The sequence below is a fragment of the Pristiophorus japonicus genome, chromosome 4 (assembly GCF_044704955.1).
Source record: "Pristiophorus japonicus isolate sPriJap1 chromosome 4, sPriJap1.hap1, whole genome shotgun sequence".
In the NCBI taxonomy this organism is placed as follows: domain Eukaryota; kingdom Metazoa; phylum Chordata; class Chondrichthyes; family Pristiophoridae; genus Pristiophorus; species Pristiophorus japonicus.
The window spans coordinates 26,100,201-26,120,225 of NC_091980.1; the positions used below are offsets into that span (position 1 = coordinate 26,100,201).

At 45.6% G+C, this 20,025-nt stretch overlaps 1 protein-coding gene across 3 annotated transcripts in view; it reads left to right on the plus strand.

Annotated features, from left to right (window-relative positions):
* Positions 1-691: 691 nt before the first annotated feature.
* LOC139262848 (vascular cell adhesion protein 1-like) overlaps positions 692-20,025 on the plus strand; it is an 82,528-nt gene continuing 63,194 nt past the window's right edge. For all 3 annotated transcript variants that reach the window (XM_070878041.1, XM_070878042.1, XM_070878043.1), the window contains exons 1-2: positions 692-767; positions 16,212-16,321. In XM_070878041.1, the coding sequence (XP_070734142.1) occupies positions 16,234-16,321 (88 nt within the window). In that variant the 5' untranslated portion in view covers positions 692-767; positions 16,212-16,233. The remainder of the gene's footprint in view (positions 768-16,211; positions 16,322-20,025) is intronic.

Below are 20,025 nucleotides of genomic sequence, written 5' to 3' on the forward strand. Positions count from 1 at the left end.
ATCTCTGTAATCTTCTGTGGGTAATAATATCCTTCCTATAATTGGGTGACCAAAGATGTGCACAGTAGTGCAGAAAGGGTCTTATAGATTTGTGTCCGTATGATTTAAGTCCTTCTGAATTTGATTATAATGTTCCTGATTTTCCCTCTCTCATCTTCTGCTATCTGGAGCCGTCGTCTCCCGATCCTTATCTCCTGGAGTGGATCAAGGGGGAATCATATATTAACCTTACAGGTGTGATGTAATTACCCAAATGTGCAAATGGACCCATCCCCGTGATTTGGGACGGGGTCAGCGCTTATGTCTAGAGATGGCCGGGAGTTCTGTCCCTATATGTAGTGGAGCTGGAACCCCAGAATTCCGACTCCGGCACCTCATGGTACAACACTCCTTTCATTATAACACAGCAGATTCTCTGATTTACAATGAGCTCTGTCATTTGAGATCCTCCAGTAACATTTAAATTACCAAGACTGAACACTTTGCCTCCCACCCTGAAATGTTTTTGAGCTTGATAAGTTCCCATTTTGAGCTACCCTCTGTTTTATTTATTGAGCCAATATCAGCTCGAACGTGCACAACACCAATGATGTCCGAACCCTGAGCTGGAAGGGAAGAGGAAGCTCGCCTGTCCTGTGGTTTCACAAGAGACAAGATCAGTTACTTTGTTCAGAGTAATGCCTGAGAACCTCAGGGTGTTGTGTATCGCTGTGCTGGGAGCTTTGCTGCTCAGTCTCCGGACTCCTTCACTAGTCTCTTCCTACAAGGTAGGCAATCTTACTGCAATCATACTTCTTTTCAAAGGATTGATGTAAATGTGGTTTTAATAACTGATCACATTTGGACATTGCTCAAAGATCTTGTCCCTTTTTGATATTTCACTCTTTCACTGTTGCATCCTGTTCCTCTTTCGACTAAACAAGGGCATCAAGTGCTTATTTATTTGGTTTTGTTTCATTTTTCATAAAGCTCCAAGAAAGAGGTTTCTTACAACTAAATGACTGTCAACTTTTGTCCAAAACTCATGTCTTAAATCTGAACAAAGCAAATTACAATGGAATGAGGGGCGAGTTGACTGAGGTAAACAGGGAACTACATTAAAAGATTTGATGGTAGTTAAGCAATGGCAAACATTTAAAGAAATAATTCACAATGAATATAAATTCGCTTAAGGAATAAAAACCCTACAGGAAATGAGGCCCAACCGTGGCTAACCAGAGAATTTAAAGATAGTATTAGATTAAAGGAAGAGGCTTATAACGTTGCCAAAAGGAGAAGTAAGCTTGAGGTTTGGGAGAATTTTAAAACTCAGTAAAGAACACCAAGAAAAAAAAACAAGAATTTTAGGCGTTGCTTAACTGGGAGGCAATGTAGGTCAGCGAACACAGGGGTGATCGGTGAGCAGGACTTGGTGCGAGTTGGGACACTGCAGCAGACTTTTGGATGACCTCAAGTTTACGGAGCATAGAACGTGAGAGGCTAGCCAGGAGTGCGTTGAATTAATCATGTCTAGAGGTAACAAAGGCATGGATTAGGGTTTCAGCAGTGGATGAGCTGAGGTAGGGGTGGAGTTGGGTGATGTTCTGTAGGTGGAAATAGGTGGACTTAGTGATAGCACGTTCAACTATATGAAGGACACCACCACTAGCGCTATTTAAAATGATCATAAAATACTTGCAGGTTAGTTGCTGAATTATTTCTCCTATCTTGCTGAAATTCTATGGTTTGGATGTTTTTCATACTGGTTAAAAGCTTCAATATTCGACATGGAGTGGTCTGTCTGGTGCTGAATTACTTTTTGGTGACTTAAAGGCTTGTGCACAAACCAGTTGCTTCCAGGCATGAGTGGCCCAGTAGGGCTTCCTCTTGGCATTGAGCATGACTAGGAGAGTGAGCAGAGGCCACGCAGAGCAGGACGTCTGCTGGAAGAGGGTGGAGGGTGGAGGGAGGGAGAAGTGCGCTCAGCAGGAAGCCATATCTGCAGAGAGGCATTAGGGTGTAGGTCTGTTGATGAACAAACTTCTGGAGTGCAGTGATGCCCTGGAAGGCTCTTTGAACCTTGGTATCTATGGCCACGATGGCAGCAGTCTGAGCTTCCATGAGAGCAAGCTGAGATTGCATGACAGCAGTCTGAACCTCCACTGCAGCACTCAGACGTTGGGTGGATGCTGTTTGTGCTGCAATGGAAGCTGAGACATCGGCCATCAGATGTTGCATCCTGGTTGGTTCCACAGGTGTTCTACCACCCGTTCTATGTAGGAAATGATGGGCCCCAAGCTCTGCGCAAAACCCTGTGCCAAGTTAGTGCCTGAGTCGTCCATGCTCCTTAACATTGAATGTCGGCTTACTGGCAGGCTTTCCAGTGCACCAAGCATTTTGTGTGTCCACCTATCAGCCTCTTGTGTAGCCTGGCCCATCAAAGTCATTAGCTGAGTCCTCTGCATCAGAACTAGTGAGTGACCTCAACCTCCGGCGAGCTGGTACCAGAGCTCTCGTTTCCCCCTGCCCTGGCTGCAGCGCACTTGTGCCCGATGTCTCACCGCTTTCAGATCCCGCCTCTTTCCCATCGAAATTACATACAATGTCAGTATGTGAGCTGGTAGCTATGACTGTGAAATCGAGTGATGGTGTGTCTTCATCTTCACGGTCTTCCTGCTCTTCCTCCACTGTCAGGGCAGGTTGTAGTTCTTGGGTATTTGAAATGAAAAGGGACACGCGTCGGGTTGTGGTGAGGGGAGAGGAGAAAGTAAGAAGTGCTTGCTTACACCATCTGCAGCGTCTCAGTCAAAAAGGATTGTGGGATGGGGCAGAAGTGGGACAAGAGAAGGAGGATTAGGTATGCGGATACCCTTATCTTCAATGGCCAGCATCGTACCGCCATAGAGGTTCGAACATGCAGGCGCGCCTCACCCCATCCGGTTAGTTCCTGCTTCGTCCAGTTGTGCATTATCTTCTCCGGCATGAAAGAGGGAAGTGTGTCAGTGAGTAATGTGCAATCTATTCAGGTGATGTGGCTGTCATGGTTGAATAGCTGTCCAACTGCAGTTGTTGGGACATGGCATTTGAAGATGCATTCACTAGCCTTGAACATTCGTGTGAGATCATTAAACTAGTTCCTGCAATGTTCCGCTAATTTGTTAGGTGATTGATAGGGATGTGGTGAATTGAGCAGTGTCTGAGGCTAGTGCATGCTATAAGTAAGGACACACTGCAGTTGGTAGGTTATGGCATTTGAAGATGCATTCGCTGATGTTGAACACACAAGTGAGGTCATTAAACTTCTTCCTATACTACAATCATTTTCTTGGAGCTATACACCTGGCATTGACCTCTGCGGCTATCTCTTGCCACTGCCTTTTGAACAAGTGCCTGAAGGATCTCCTGCCCCCCTGAAGATAAAAGACATTCTCCTCTGCTCCACCTCTTCAACCACAACCACCAGTGCAGTGACTGAAAACCTTGGTACACGCTCTCTCCCATGGATTGTTGATTGTTGCACATAGCACTGTTCGGAGTTTAAGTATTCAGTCTATTGAATTACTGCATACACAACATTTGGCGACGAGGTAACAAGAACCTTCGCATGCAAAAATGAGCATAATTGGAATTCTGGAGCAATTCATGGAGGGAGAAGATTGGGCAGACTTTGTAGCCCGCTTGAACCAGTACTTTGTGGCCAACAAAATGGAGAAAGAGGCAGGCGCAGTTTAGTGCCGGGCGGTCCTCCTCACGGTTTGCGGTCCGAAAATCTATGGACTCATAAAGAATCTCCTCTCACCCTTAAGTCCAACGGACAAGGACGATAAAACATTGTGTGCTCTGGTACGTGACCATCTCAAACCAGATGAAGGCATCATCATCTCAAGATATCGATTCTCGACGCACGTTCCTTCTGAGGGCCAGGATGCAGCAGAATTCGTTGCTGACCTAAGATATCTAGCTGGACCATGTAAGTTTGAAACTGTGTTGGTAGACATGCTGTGGGACTTCTTTGCAATCGGCATCATGCGTAAGCTACTGGCGGCGGAGACTCTGGACTTGAACAAGGCCATCATGAGCAAGGCTGGAAGGGCCGAATGGTCTACTCCTGCACCTATTTTCTATGATTACCCAATGATGCATGATGACGGACAAACGCTTAAAGCAGATATCATTGAAAAATCGGAACTCGGCAAGTACTGTAAACAAGATAGTATCGTGGTTTGGCAGAGCTGCATATGGCAGAGCCTATCTGTCTGCGTATGCGAAACCTGTGACTGCTAAAAGTCTGCCAACGGGAAAGAATCCGATATCAGCATGTTGGCGTTGTGGGGGAAATCATCTGCATCATCAGTGTCGGTTTAAACAGTATATTTGTAAAGGCTGTTCGAGAGTGGGGCATCTCCAGCGCATGTGTCCGCAACTGAGCAAGTGTGCTGCGACACACCATGTGGAGGATGATGACCAGTCTAGCCCGGATCCGGATATGCAATCCGAGATACCAGAGGAGGAAGTGTATGGACTGCATTCGTTCCTAACAAAGAGCCAACCGATAATGATTCATGTAAAACTTAATGGTGTGCTGGTATCGATGGAATTGGACACGGGAGTGAGTCAATCAATAATGAGCCAGAGGGCATTCGACAGGCTGTGGGATACTAATGATGTGATGCCTAAGCTGAGTCCAGTCAATGCCAAGTTGCATACGTACACGAAAGAACTCATAACGGTGATGAGCAGTGCAAGAATCAAGGTGTCGTATGATAGTACGGTTCACGATTTACCATTATGGATTGTTCCAGTCAATGGTCCAACACTGTTTGGCAGGAACTGGTTAGAAAAAATCAAATGCAACTGGAATAAGATCAAAGCGTTGTCATCGGAGGAGGATACTCCATGTGCTCAAGTGCTGAGCAAGTTCCCCTCGCTGTTTGAACCAGGCATTGGCAATTTCACGGGAGCCAAGGTGCAGATCCACGTGAACTTGGATGCAAGACCTGTCCATCATAAAGCTTGGGCAGTTACATACATGATGAGGGAGAAGATCGAAATTGAACTGGACAGACTCCAGTGTGGAGGGATCATATCACCGATCGAATTTAATGAATGGGCCAGCCCCATTATTCCAGTGTTGAAAATTGATGGCACTGCCAGGATTTGTGGAGACTACAAGATTACAATCAACTGAGTTTTGAAACAGGATCAATACCCGTTACTGAAGGCTGATGACCTGTTTGCAACGCTAGCTGGGGGGAAGTCGTTCACAAAACTGGATCTGACATTGGCCTACATGACACAGGAGCTGGTCGACACGTCAAAGAAACTTACATGCATCAACACTCATAAAGGACGGTTTATCTACAACAGGTGCCCTTTTGGAATTCGCTCGGCTGCAGCCATATTTCAGAGGAATATGAAGAGTCTACTGAAGTCGGTTCCCAGAACCGTCGTGTTCCAAGATGACATACTGATCACAGGTCATGACTCTGCCGAACATTTCAACAACCTGGAAGAGGTTCTACATCATCTGCACAAAGTGGGATTCAGACTGAAACGCTCGAAGTGCGTCTTCATGGCACCGGAAGTCGAATTCCTGGGGAGGAAAATTGTTGCTGACGGTATCAGGCCTACAGATTCGAAAACCAAGGCCATCAAAAATGCACCCAAGCCTCAGAATGTGACAGAGCTGCAGCCGTTCCTTGGTCGACTCAACGACTTTGGTAATTTATTACCTAGATTGAGCATCTTATTAGAGTCACTGCACATGCTGCTAAGAAAAGGCGACAACTGGGTTTGGGGTGCATCTCAAGATAGAGCTTTTGAAAAAGCTACTAAGCTGCTTTGCTCTAATAAGCTGCTGGTACATTATGATCCATGTAAGCGTCTAGTATTGGCCTGTGATGCTTTGTCATATGGAGATGGTTGCGTGCTCCAACAAGCTAATGAGTCAGGCAAATTACAACCTGTTGCATATGCTTCAAAAAGTTTGTCAAAGGCAGAAAGAGCCAACAACATGGTAGAGAAAGAAGCATTAGCCTGTGTGTATGGGGTTAAAAAGATACATCAGTACCTGTTTGGTCTTCGGTTTGAACATGAAACAGATCAGAAGCCACTCATTTCATTGTTTTCGGAAAACAAAGGTATCAATACCGATGCATCGTCCCGCATCCAGAGGTGGGTGCTGACATTATCTACCAATGATTATGTCATTTGCCATAGACCTGGCACTGAGAATTGTGCCGATGCATTGAGCCGTCTTCCGTTGCCCACACCGGAGGTGGAAACGCCACAACCGGCAGACCTACTGTCAGTCATGGATGCGTTTGAAAGTGAAAGAACCCCTGTCACGGCCCAACAAGTTAAGACCAGGATCAGCCAGGACCCCATATTATCGGTTGTGAAACGTTGTATCCTTAGTGGTGATTATTCTGCCATATCCAAGCAAATGAGTGAGGAAACCAAACCTTACATCTGTCGCAAAGACGAACTATCCATTCAATCAGATTGTATACTGTGGGGTAATCGTGCTGTTATGCCCAAGTAAGGCAGGAGAAATTTGTGCATGATCTACATAGCACGCTTCCCGGTATTGTCATGATGAAAGCCATTGTCAGGTCTCAACTATGGTGGCTTGGAATTGACTCTGATCTGGAATCATGTGTGCATTAGTGCAACACTGCATGCAGCTTAGTAAAGCATAGAAACATAGAAAATAGGTGCAGGAGTAGGCCATTTGGCCCCTCGAGCCTGCACCACCATTCTATAAGATCATGGCTGATTATTCCCTCAGTACCCCTTTCCTGCTTTCTCCCCATACCCCTCGATCCCTTTAGCCGTAAGGGCCATATCTAACTCCTTCTTGAATATATCCAATGAACTGGCATCAACAACTCTCTGCGGACGGAATCCACAGGATAACAACTCTCTGAGTGAAGGTGTTTCTCCTCATCTCAGTCCTAAATGTATGTATGAATATGTATGAATATAAAGGGGCTGCAGGAGGGGTCAAAACTAAAAATCATGGTTTAAAAACTAGTATTAAAACAATTTACCTAAACGCACGCAGCATTCGAAAAAAAGTAAATGAGTTGACGGCATAAATCATTACAAATGGGTATGATTTGGTGGCCATTACTGAAACGTGGTTGCAGGGTGGCCAAGACTGGGAATTAAACATACAGGGGTATCTGACAATTCGGAAAGATAGACAAGAAGGGAAAGGAGGTGGGGTAGCCCTGTTAATAAAGGATGATATCAGGGCAGTTGTGAGAAATGATATTGGCTCCAATGAACAAAATGTTGAATCATTGTGGGTGGAGATTAGAGATAGTAAGGGGTAAAAGTCACGGGTGGGCTTAGTTTACAGGCCCCCAAATAATAATTTCATGGTGCGGCGGACAATAATCAAGGGAATAATGGAGGCATGTGAAAAAGGAACGGCAGTAATCATGGGGGATTTTAACCTACATATCGATTGGTCAAATCAAATCGCACGGGGTAGCCTGGAGGCGAAATTCATAGAATGCATGCGGGATTGTTTCTTAGAACAGTATGTTACAGAACCTAAAAGGGAGCAAGCTATCTTAGATCTGGTCCTGTGTAATGAGACAGGAATAGTAAACGATCTCCTAGTAAAAGATTCTCTCGGAATGAGTGATCACAGTATGGTTGAATTTGTAATACAGATTGAGGGGGAGGAAGTAGTGTCTCAAACGAGCGTACTATGCTTAAACAAAGGGGACTACAGTGGGATGAGGGCAGAGTTGGCTAAAGTAGACTGGGAACACAAGCTAAACGGTGGCACAATTGAGGAACAGTGGAGGACTTTTAAGGAGCTCTCTCATAGTGCTCAACAAAAATATATTCCAGTGAAAAAGAAGGGATAACCAGCCGTGGATAACCAAGGAAATAAAGGAGAGTATCAAAGTAAAAACCAATGCGTATAAGGTGGCCAAGGTTAGTGGGAAACTAGAAGATTGGGAAAATTTTAAACGACAGCAAAGAATGACTAAGAAAGCAAGAAAGAAAATAAGATAGTTGCGGAAGTAAACTTGCGCAAAACATAAAAACAGATAGTAAAAGCTTTTACCGATATATAAAACGGAAGAGAGTGACTAAAGTAAATGCTGCTCCCTTAGAAGATGAGAAGGGGGATTTAATAATGGGAAATGTGGAAATGGCTGAGACCTTAAACAATTATTTTGCTTCGGTCTTCACAGTGGAAGACACAAAAACCATGCCAAAAATTGCTGGTCACGGGAATGTGGGAAGGGAGGACCTTGAGATAATCACTATCACTAGTGGGGTACTTTTGGACAGGCTAATGGAACTCAAGGTAGACAAGTCCCCTGGTCCTGATGAAATGCATCCCAGGGTATTAAAAGAGATGGCGAAAGTTATAGCAGATGCATTCGTTATAATCTACCAAAATTCTCTGGACACTGGGGAGGTACCATCAGATTGGAAAGCAGCTATTGGAAGACCTCTGTTTAAAAAAGGGGGCAGACAAAATGCAGGTAACTGTAGGCGAGTTAGTTTAACATCTGTCGTGGGGAAAATGCTTGAAGCTATCATTAAGGAAGAAATAGCGGGACATCTAGATAGGAAGATTGCAATCAAGCAGACGCAACATGGATTCATGAAGGGGAAATCATGTTTAACTAATTTACTGGAATTCTTTGAGGATATAACGAGCATGGTGGATAGAGGTGTACCGATGGATGTGGTGTATTTAGATTTCCAAAAGGCATTCGATAAGGTGCCACACAAAAGATTACTGCAGAAGATAAAGTTACGTGGAGTCAGAGGAAATTTATTAGCATGGATAGAGAATTGGCTGACTAACAGAAAGCAGAGAGTCGTGATAAATGGGTCCTTTTCATGTTGGAAATCGGTGGTTCGTGGTGTGTCACAGGGATCGGTGCTGGGACCACAACTGTTTACAATATACATAGATGACCTGGAAGAGGGGACAGAGTGTAGTGTAACAAAATTTGCATATGACACAAAGATTAGTGGGAAAGCGGGTTGTGTAGAGGACACAGAGAGGCTGCAAAGAGATTTAGATAGGTTAAGCGAATGGCTAAGGTTTGGCAGATGGAATAGAATGTCGGAAAATGTGAGGTCATCCACCTTGGGATAAAAACAGTAAAAGGGAATATTATTTGAATGGGGAGAAATTACAACATACTGCGGTGCAGAGGGACCGGGGGGTCCTTGTGCATGAATCCCAAAAAGTTAGTTTGCAGGTGCAGCAGGTAATCAGGAAGGCGAATGGAATGTTGGCCTTCATTGCAAGAGGGATGGAGTACAAAAGCAGGGAGGTCCTTCTGCAACTGTATAGGGTATTGGTGAGGCCGCACCTGGAGTACTGCGTGCAGTTTTGGTCACCTTACTAAGGAAGGATATACTAGCCTTGGAAGGGGTACAGAGACGATTCACTAGGCTGATTCCGGAGATGAGGGGGTTACCTTATGATGATAGATTGAGTAGACTGGGTCTTTACTCGTTGGAGTTCAGAAGGTTGAAGGGTGATCTTATAGAAACATTTAAAATAATGAAAGAGATAGACAAGATAGAGGCAGAGAGGTTGTTTCCACTGGTTGGGGAGACTAGAACTAGGGGGCACAGCCTCAAAATACGGGGGAGCCAATTTAAAACCGAGTTGAGAAGGAATTTCTTCTCCCAGAGGGTTGTGAATCTGTGGAATTCTCTGCCCAGGGAAGCAGTTGAGGCTAGCTCAGTGAATGTATTCAAATCACAGATAGATAGATTTTTAACCAATAAGGGAATTAAGGGTTATGGGGAGCGGGCCGGTAAGTGGAGCTGAGTCCACAGCCAGATCAGCCATGTTGAGTGGCGGAGCAGGCTCGAGGGGCTAGATGGCCTACTCCTGTTCCTAATTCTTAAGTTCTTATGTTCTTATGTAAATGGCCTACCCCTTAGCCTAAGACTGTGTCTCCTGGTTCTGGACTTCCCCATCATCAGGAACATTCTTTCCGCATCTAACCTGTCCAATCCTGACAGAATCTTATAAGTTTCTATGAGATTCCTTCACATTCTTCTAAACTCCAGTGTATAATGAGCCAGTTGATCCAGTCTCTCCTCATATGTCAGTCCTGCCATCCCGGGAATCAGTCTGGTGAACCTTCGCTGCACTCCCTCAATAGCAAAAACATCCTTCCTCAGATTAGGATACCATAACTGAACATTATATATGAGGTGAGGCCTCACCAAGGCCCTCTACAATGCAATAAGACCTCCCTGCTCCTATACTCAAATCCCCTAGCTATGAAGGCCAACATACCATTTGCCTTCTTCACCGCTTACTGTACCTGCATGCCAACTTTCAATGACTGATGGACCATGACACCCAGGTCTCATTGCACCTCCCCCTTTCCTAATCTGCCACCATTCAGATAATATTCTGCTTTCGTGTTTTTGCCCCCAGAGTGAATAACCTCACATTTATCCACATTATCCTGCATCTGCCATGCATTTGCCCACTCACCTAACCTGCCCAAGTCACCCTGCAGCCTTTTAGCATCCTCCTTACAGCTCATACCACCACCCAGTTTAGTGTCATCTGCAAACTTGGAGATATTACACTCAATTCTTTCATCTAAATCATTGATGTAAGTTGTAAAGAACTGGGGTCCCAGCACTGAGCCCTGCGGCACCCCACTAATCACTGCCTGCCATTCTGAAAAGGACCCATTTATCCCGACTCTCTGCTTCCTGGCTGCCAACCAGTTCTCTATCCACGTCAGTACATTACCCCCAATACCATGTGCTTTGATTTTGCACACCAATCTCTTGTGTGGGACCTTGTCAAAATCGCTGCTGAGTCTGTGGTCGTGGCCATCTAAACCATGATCCTGGATCCACATCGACTTTGCAGGTACCCTTCCTGGGAAAGATGTTCTTAGTTGTGGTGGATGCTTATTCCAAGTGGATAGAGTGTATAATCATGTCACCCTGAAACATTCACAGCTACCATTGAGAGCCTTCGTGTCATGTTTGCTACGCATGGTCTGCCTGACATTGTTGTAAGCGACAACGGATCTTGCTTCACCAGTATGAAGTTTCAAGAGTTCATGAATCTCAATGGTATCAAACATGTGAGGTCAGCACTATTCAAACCCACATCCAATGGACAAGCAGAGCGTGCGGTCCAAACCATCAAGCAGAGTATGAAACATGTCACTCAAGTTTCACTGCAAACTCGCTTGTCACGCATATTGCTTAATTACAGGACCAGATACCATACGCTTACCGGGATCTCCCCTGCTAAACTATTGATGAAGAGAGGTCTCAAGACCAGGCTCTCGCTTGTCCATCCTGACTTGAATAATTGTGTTGAATACAGACGTCAAAATCAGCAAGGGTATCATGATCGCACTACTGTGTCACGCAATATTTCTATCAAAGATCATGTGTACGTACTGAATGATGTTCAAGGTCCTAACTGTTACGGCCAAGGAGGGTAACAGAGTGTTTATCGTTAAGCTCATGAATAGGCAGACATGCAGAAAACATGTCGATCAGATAAAGCTGTGGCACACTGATGAACCGGAACATTCTGAGGAAGGCACAATCAGTGACCAACCAACCTACCCTCAGTCATCAGAGGACTCCGCTGTCATCAATGAATCTGGACTTTCAATCCCTGACATGGTCATTGCCAGTCCCATCAGATCAGCTACCCAGCCCCCAGTCATAACAGACTCAGAACACTCGCCCAAGGCTGGAGTTGAACTGAGACGTTCAACTCGAGAGCGGAAAGCCCCGGAGCGTCTCAATTTGTAAAAAGACAGTTACGAATATCTTAAAGGGGGATATTGTCATGTATGTATGCTTGGGTTTACTAGCCACCAGCTGGCGCCACTGTCGAAGATCATTGGGCTGTGCGCACGTGTGTGTGGCCCAGGTATAAAAGGCCAGCCATCTTGTAATGCAGGCACTTTGGGCCCTAATAAAGTAGAGCCAGGTTTGTACCTGTTCGGAGTTTACAGTATTCAGTCTATTGAGTTATTGCATACACAACACGCACATTCTCAGGGGTTATTCAATTTAACTCCTACTAACTTTAAGGAATTCTGTTTGGGAATCTATAAACAGAAGGATTACTTCCCATTTACAGTTATCTGGGCCTTGGCAGTTCAGTGAAGGATGTAAATGTGGTTAATCCGAAACAGTGACACTGAGATAACTATCTGTTGCTTTGGGTCGCTCACATGACTAAGGTCAGGACCAATTAAACAGGCCCACGAACATTTCATTATTGTCCGACTTTTTAAAGATTCATAAGAAAAAAATGTAGCTTGTGTTTCGGAGTTGGTATTATATGTTCTATTTGTAACGCTAAATATAAAAATGATTTGTTTCACATAACTTTCAGACACAGGTAAAGGGTTGGAATTTGGTCGTGCCTCTGTTGCAGCATTAAACCAGGCGGAGGGGAAATTTTAGCGCCTTGAAAAAGTTTGCGCCTCCTGCTGAGAAATTTGTCGGAATTGGAAGAAGAGCTGAAATGGGGCGCTAAATCAGCTGTTACACACCTCACCTGGGGGGATGGGGGGGGGTGGGGGGCGCGAGCAAAAACGCTGGTGGTAACTTTTGCTGAATGATTGCCCGTGCTCCATCATGCGTAGCGCTGATGACGTCATGACGCATGTGCGTCACCACATCTCTCCCCTTCACCAAGGGGAGAGCTGCTGCGAGCTCTGCAATTAATTTACTTAGGTCCGCTGGACCACCAGGGAGGGTTTCGGCTGGGCCAGCGGCCTGGCACCCAAGAAGGGATGCCAGGCTGTCTGTTGGTGGCCAGGCCAAACCCGGGGCTATAATTGTCCACCTGATCTGGCAGTCGGCCGACAATAAAAATAAAATGATGTCCACGGCAGTGCGCCCTCCCCTTTAATGACGGCCGAACAGCCTTGTCGTAAACACTGCAAACACCGACAGAAAAAGCTGTCGGGGGCACTACTCGGCAGCCTGAAAATGTTTTCCCCAGAATTTAGCTGAAGGTGCGGGAGATTGGCAGTGCACGCTTTGATGACGCCCTTAGGAAGGGTCACCAGCAGCGGGGTGTGAAGTGGGGACCACCAGTAAATGCACCTAGGAGAATTTCACGAGCCGCGTCCATTCGACTCCACCGCGTGGCCGCCGCTTTCTGGCATTAAAAGGCATTTTCGGGAGGTGGAATTTCAGCCCCCAGTGTCTCTTCAACCTTATTCCATCCTAGTTCCACACACGCACTCCACATACACATTAGAAAGAAACTTATACTGCGCTTGATATCAAGACAGCATTTAACCAAGGGCAGCAACATGTCGCCCCAGTTAAATTGACATCAATGGGGATGAGCAGGGACGATGGTTGTGGCAATTTCAAGCCAATCATCTCAATCCTATGACATCGCTGCCCACCAAATTGGATGATTAGGAATGCATTTTGTGCCGAAAAAATGGGCACTGCACGATTGAATTTCTCGGCCTATGAGTTTCAGCCTCAAGATAACTTCCAACTCCAGGCTATTTCCGGTATATTGATGAATGTATCAATGTCGTTTCCTGCTCTCACCCTGAACTTGAAAATTTCATTCACTTTGCATCCAATTTCCACCCTTCTCTCACCTCCACATAGTCCATCTCCGACTCTTCACTTCCCTTCCTCTTATTCTGTCTCCATCTCTGGGCATAGGCTTTCGAACAGTATCCCCATAAGCCCACTGACTCCCACAGTTACCTGGACTACACTTCCTCCCACCCGGCATCCTGTAGGACTCCATTCCATTCTCCCAGTTTCTCCATCTCCATCGCAGCTACTCTCACAATGCCACCTTAGACACTAGTGTCTCTGACATGTCTTCCTTTTTCCTCAACCAAGGATTCCCCTCCAGCATGGTTAACATGGCCCTCGAATGTGTTTGTTCTATTTCCCACACCTCTGCTCTCAACCCTTCCCCTTACTCTAAGAGCCATGACAGGGTTCCCCTTGTCCTCACATTTCACCCCACCAACTTCCACATTCAAGAAATCATCCTCCGCCATTTCCACCACGTCCAGCATTATCCCACCACCAATCACATCTTCCCCTTTGCTCTCAGCATTCCGAAGGGACTGCTCCCTCCACGACACCCTGGTCCACTCTGCAGTCACCCACACGACCCCCTCCTCTTCCCACGGTGCCTTTCCATGCAAGCGCAGGAGATGCAACACCTGCCCTTCTCCCTCCTCCCTTCCCACTATCCAGGGCCCCAAATACTCCTTCCAGGTGAAACAGCAATTTACTTGTACTTCTTTCAATTTAATATACTGTATTCGCTGCCCACGATGTGGTCTCCTCTACATTTGGGAGGCCAAGTGTAGATTTGGTAACCGCTTTGCTGAACACCTCTGTTCAGTCCATAAATGTGACCCAGGAGCTTCCTTTCGCCTGTCACTTTAATTCTCCGCTCCACTCCCACTCTGAGATCTCTGTCCTCGGACTCCTGCATTGTTCCAATGAAGCTCAACACAAGCTCGAGGAACGGAACCTCATCTTTCGTTTCGGCACTTTACAGCCTTCTGGACTCAACATCGAGTTCAACAATTTCAGAGCTTAAACTCTGGCCATCTTTGGCTCCCTTCTGCCCCCTCCTCCCTCCAACTTATGTTTTTTTTACTTCTTTTCTTTGTCTTTAATAGCAGCTGGTCATTACTCGGCCATTCACACCCTATCCAGATTAACCTTTTTCTAAATTCTGTCATTACCAGTTCAATTCGGCACATCATCACTTTTGTCTCTCTAATCTCTCCTGCCTTCCACCCTATCACAGACATTCCCTTTGTTCTTTCTTCCCCTCCCCCTTTCAGTGTTTCTTAAGAATATGCTCTTTTCGAACGTTCGCCAGTTCTGACGAAGGGTCATTGACCCAAAACTTTAACTTTGCTTTTCTCTCCACAAGTGCTGCCTGACCCGCTGAGATTTCCAACTCCAGAATGTTTATTTGATACAATCTCATTTACAAAGAGTTTCATTGGTCACTGCGGAGAGCACCAATCTGAGGGACGGCTGCCAAATAGATCACACAACTGAGATGCAAAATGTAGCAGTGGACAGGTGTGATGGAACTCAGTTGACTCTGATTTGGCTCAGTGTTAGTGGTGATCACACTCAGGGCTAGAAATTTGGTTCTCAGCAAAAACGGTATTTTTTTCACCAAAATTACCGTTATCACTTCACTTTCGCTATCAGGCCGTAAATTCAAGCTTTATTTTGCGCAGCGGTAAAGTTTTGCCGTCGAATGAGGATTCTCGGCGCAAACTGCAATCCTTGCCAACTTTAGTCCGAGTTGGGCCTTGGGAGGGTAGAAAAACACCAAAAAATAAATTGGAAAAAAGAGACACTCACAAAACAATTACAAGACACTTATCTATCGAATCGCTGAAAAAGAATTACAAAATAAAAACCTGAACTGACCTTTTTGCGGGTCTTCATACTTACTGCTGGCAGGGCTGCTACGACAGGTTTTTCCCTGTTGGAGCGCAGAATACGGGTGCGGGGGGATAAAAAATGTTAGCGAAAGCGCCATTTCGGCTCCTGCATGGCGGCGCTTCTCTTTCCAGCAGTACGTGTAAAACATCACCGAGTTTCCCACTGACCAGGTTTTTGCCAAATGTGGTAAAATATCGGCAAAAGCACGGTCGCAAAGTCGCGAATTTCTAGCCCAAGTCTTTCCTTTTGCGAACTACTTTTTATAACGCTCATCCTGACCAGTAGTTTATGTTATATTACAGCAGTTTGTGAGATGGTATCCTGCAATAACTTTTCACTGGGGTGCATAACAGTCTGGTAAAGGTCTTTCAAAAAGGCACAATAAACTTTTTTATTCATCATTTATTCTCGGGATATGGGCGTCGCTGGTAAGGCTGGCATTTTTGCCCAACTCTAGTTGCCCTTGAGAAGGTGGTGATGGGCCTTCTTCTTGAACCGCTGCAGTCCATGTGGCAAAGATATTCCTACAATGCTCTGAGGTAGGGAGTTCAAGAATATAGACAGGATGACACGAGACTCGGAGGGGAACTTGGGGGTGATGGTGTTCCCATGCATGAGGAAATAATTTGGTCAGCAGTTTTATCTTGTTTCTTTTCTTCACAGTCTGAAGTGTTAAACATATTGAAGAAATGTGCCTCATTTTTACTTCTGGAGGTTTTCTGGTACTATATCTATGTGTATATTTCTTATAGGGAAAGAGAATGAATCTGTGAAATGTGTCGACGATTTTTCTGCAGCAAAATGCCAGCTGGTTTGATGTTCAGTTTCTTTGTGTTTCTACTTCCGTCTGTTCTCACACAAAGTAAGTGCCTTATTTCCACCAATCACAGTCATATTGTTTTATTTTATCAGAGTGTTTAATGAATTCATGCACTTTGTGTTCAGGACGTACCTAAGGTTTTTATTTTCATGTCCCTACTCCATTAGATTCAGAGAATCATAGAGGGTGAAATTGGCGAGTGCCCCGTTTGGAGGGCTAACTTTCAAAAGTTTGAAAATTTAGTGCCAGGCGCTAATGATTTCAAACTTTTACAACATTCGGCATTGCCCAGTGTGCAGCACTGCTCCACTTCCTTCCTGGAGTGCAATCGGCAGCAGATGGGGCGGTGAGTGGAGCAGCGTACACACCGGGCGGTGCAGCGCTGCCGTGTTGAAATGCTCCTTCCCTCCCTTAAAGGCAACGGTCATCACTGCAGGCTCTGCAAAGAAAAAACTTACCTTCTCCACGATGGCAGCCGTGATCCCGCCCAATCAGCCCGGCACTCAAGCAGACTATATATATCAAAGAAGCATTGGTCCTAGTACCGACCCTGGGGAACACCACTGTGTACCTTCCTCCAGTCTGATAAACAACTGTTCAGTTGAACTTCTCCCTTCAGCCGGTCGGTTAGTGCTTAAGGCCCCATTTATCGCCCCCCAGAGGTAATAACGGGAGGCGCTAAGGTGGCCAATTTCGAGACCGATGTGTTTAAACTTCACCGTGTGTACATTGAGCATGGAGCCCTTTTATTTTTGGTAACTGTGATTTAATCTAGAGTCTCAGATAAATGGAATTTATCACTTTAGCTAAGTTCATTTATGAAAAAGTAAATTTAAAAAATGGTGACAATGAGGATTTTACGGGAAACGGACACGGAGGCACATCAGGGCTCACTGGAAGGAGCACTTCAAAGATCTCCTCAATCGAGACTCTGCTTTTGACTCGAGTGTCCTTGTCATGTATGTATGCTTGGATTTACTAGCTACCAGGTGGCGCCACTGTCAGAGGTCGTTGGGCTGTGCGCACATGTGTGCGGCCCAGGTATAAAAGGCCAGCCATCTTGGTAACGTACCCACTTTGGGCCTTAATAAAGTAGAGCCAATTTTGTACCTGTTCGAAGTTTACAGTATTCAGTCTATTTAGTTATTGCATACACAACATTTGGCGACGAGGTAACAAGAACCTTCGCATGCAAAAATGAGCATAATTGGAATTCTGGAGCGACTTGTGGAGGGAGAAGATTGGGCAGACTTTGTAACCCACTTGAACCAGTACTTCATGGCCAACAAAATGGAGAAAGAGGCAGACGCAGATCGGTGCCGGGTGCTCTTCCTCACGGTTTGCGGTCCGAAAATCTATGGACTCATAAAGAATCTCCTCTCGCCCTTATGTCCAACGGACAAGGACTATGAAACATTGTGTGCTCTGGTACGCGACCATCTCAAACCAATGAAGGCATCATCATCTCAAGATATCGATTCGATACGCACATTCGTTCTGAGGACCAGTATGTATCGGAATTCATTGCCGACCTAAGACATCTAGCTGGACCGTGTAAGTTCGAAACTGCATTGCCAGACGTCCTGCGGGAATTCTTTGTAATCGGCATTAGCCACGAAGTGATCCTGTGTAAGCTACTGGTGGCGGAGACGCTGGATTTGAGCAAGGCCATCGCGATTGTCCAATCATGCATGACGACGGATAAAAGCTTAAAGCAGATATCATTGAAAAATCGTAAACAAGATAGTATCGTCGTTTGGCAGAGCTGCATATGGCAGAGCCTACCCGACTGCGTACGCAAAACCTGTGGCTGCTCAAAGTCCGCCAACGGGAATGAATCCGATATCACCGTGTTGGCTTTGTGGGGAAAATCATCAGCATCATCAGTGTTGGTTCAAACAGTGTATTTGTAAAGGCTAATCGAGAGTGGGGCATCTCCAGCACATGAGTCCGCAACTGAGCAAGTGTGCTGCGACATACCACGTGAAGGATGATGACCAGTCTAGCCCGGATCCGGATAAGCAAACCGAGATACCAGAGTTGGAAGTGTATGGACTGTATTCATTCCTAACAAAGAGCCAACCGATAATGATTCATGTAAAACTTAATGGTGCACCAGTATCGATGGAATTGAACATGGATGCAAGTCAATCAATCACGAGCCAGAGGACATTCGACAGGCTGTGGGATACTAAGGCTGTGAGACCTAAGGTGAGTCCAGTCAACGCCAAGTTGCATACATACACTGAAGAATTCATTATGGTGATTGGCAGTGCAGTAGTCAAGGTGTCGCATGATGGTGTGGTTCACGATTTACCATTATGAATTTTTCCAGGCAATGGTCAAACGCTGTTCGGTAGGAACTGGTTAGAAAAAATCAAATGGAACTGGAATGAGATCAAGATGTTGTCGTCGGAGGAGGATACTCCATGTGCTCAAGTGCTGAGCAAGTTCCCCTCACTGTTTGAACCAGGCATCTGCAATTTCACGGGAGCCAAGGGGAATCGGATGCAAGACCCGTCCATCATAAAGCTCGGGCGGTTCCATACATGATGATGGAGAAGCTCGAAATCGAACTGGAGAGACTCCAACGTGAAGGGATCATATCGCAGGTCGAATTTAACGAATGGGCCAGCCGCATTTTTCCCGCGTTGAAAAGTGATGGCACTGTCAGGATTTGTGGAGACTGCAAGGTTACGATTAACCGAGTTTCGAAACAGGATCAATACCTGTAAAGTCCTGTCCCCTCAGTACAGATTCACACAAGGCATGTAGTGAAGTCAAGGTCACTCTGGACCTGCACCTTTATTTCACAGCTCTGGAATGCTGCACTTGTCCTGAGACCTGTCCTTATATACCTGTCTCTTGCAAGTGCACCCCTGGTGGTAAGGTATACTGGTGGTTACAGGTCATATCTTATTACAGTCATGTATAGCATGTTAGGATAGAGTTATAAATAATAATGTAAGATACATGACAATACCTGTTATCGAAGGCTGATGACGTGTTTGCAACGCTAGCCGGGGGGGACGTCGCTCACAAAACTGTATCTGACGTTGGCCTACATGACACAGGAGCTGGTCGACACGTCGAAGAAACTTACGTGCATCGACACTCATAAAGGACTGTTTATCTACAACAGGTGCCCTTTTGGAATTCGCTCGGCTGCAGCCATATTTCAAAGGAACATGGAGAGTTTACTGAAGTCCGTCCCTAGAACCGTTGTGTTCCAAGATGACATACTGGTCACAGGTCGTGACTCAGCCGATCATCTGAACAACCTGGAAGAGGTCCTACATCGTCTGGACAAAGTGGGACTCAGACTGAAACGCTCAAAGTGCGTCTTTATGTCATCGGAAGTCGAATTCCTGGGGAGGAGAATTGCTGCTCACGGTAGCAGGCCTACGGACTCGAAAACAAAGCACATCAAAAATGGACCCAAGCCTCAGAATGTGACGGAGCTGCATTTGTTCCTTGGGCAACTCAACTACTTTGGTAATTTATTACCTAGATTGAGCACTTCATTAGAGCCACTGCACATGCTGCTATGAAAAGGCGACAACTAGATTTGGGGTGCGTCTTAAGGTAGACCTTTTGAGAAACCTACCGCTCTACTTTGCTCTAACAAGCTGCTGGTACATTATGATCCATGTAAGTGTCTAGTATTGGCCTATGATGCTTCGTCATTTGGAGTTGGTTGCCTGCTCCAACAAGCTAATGAGTCGGGCAAATTACAAACTGTTGCA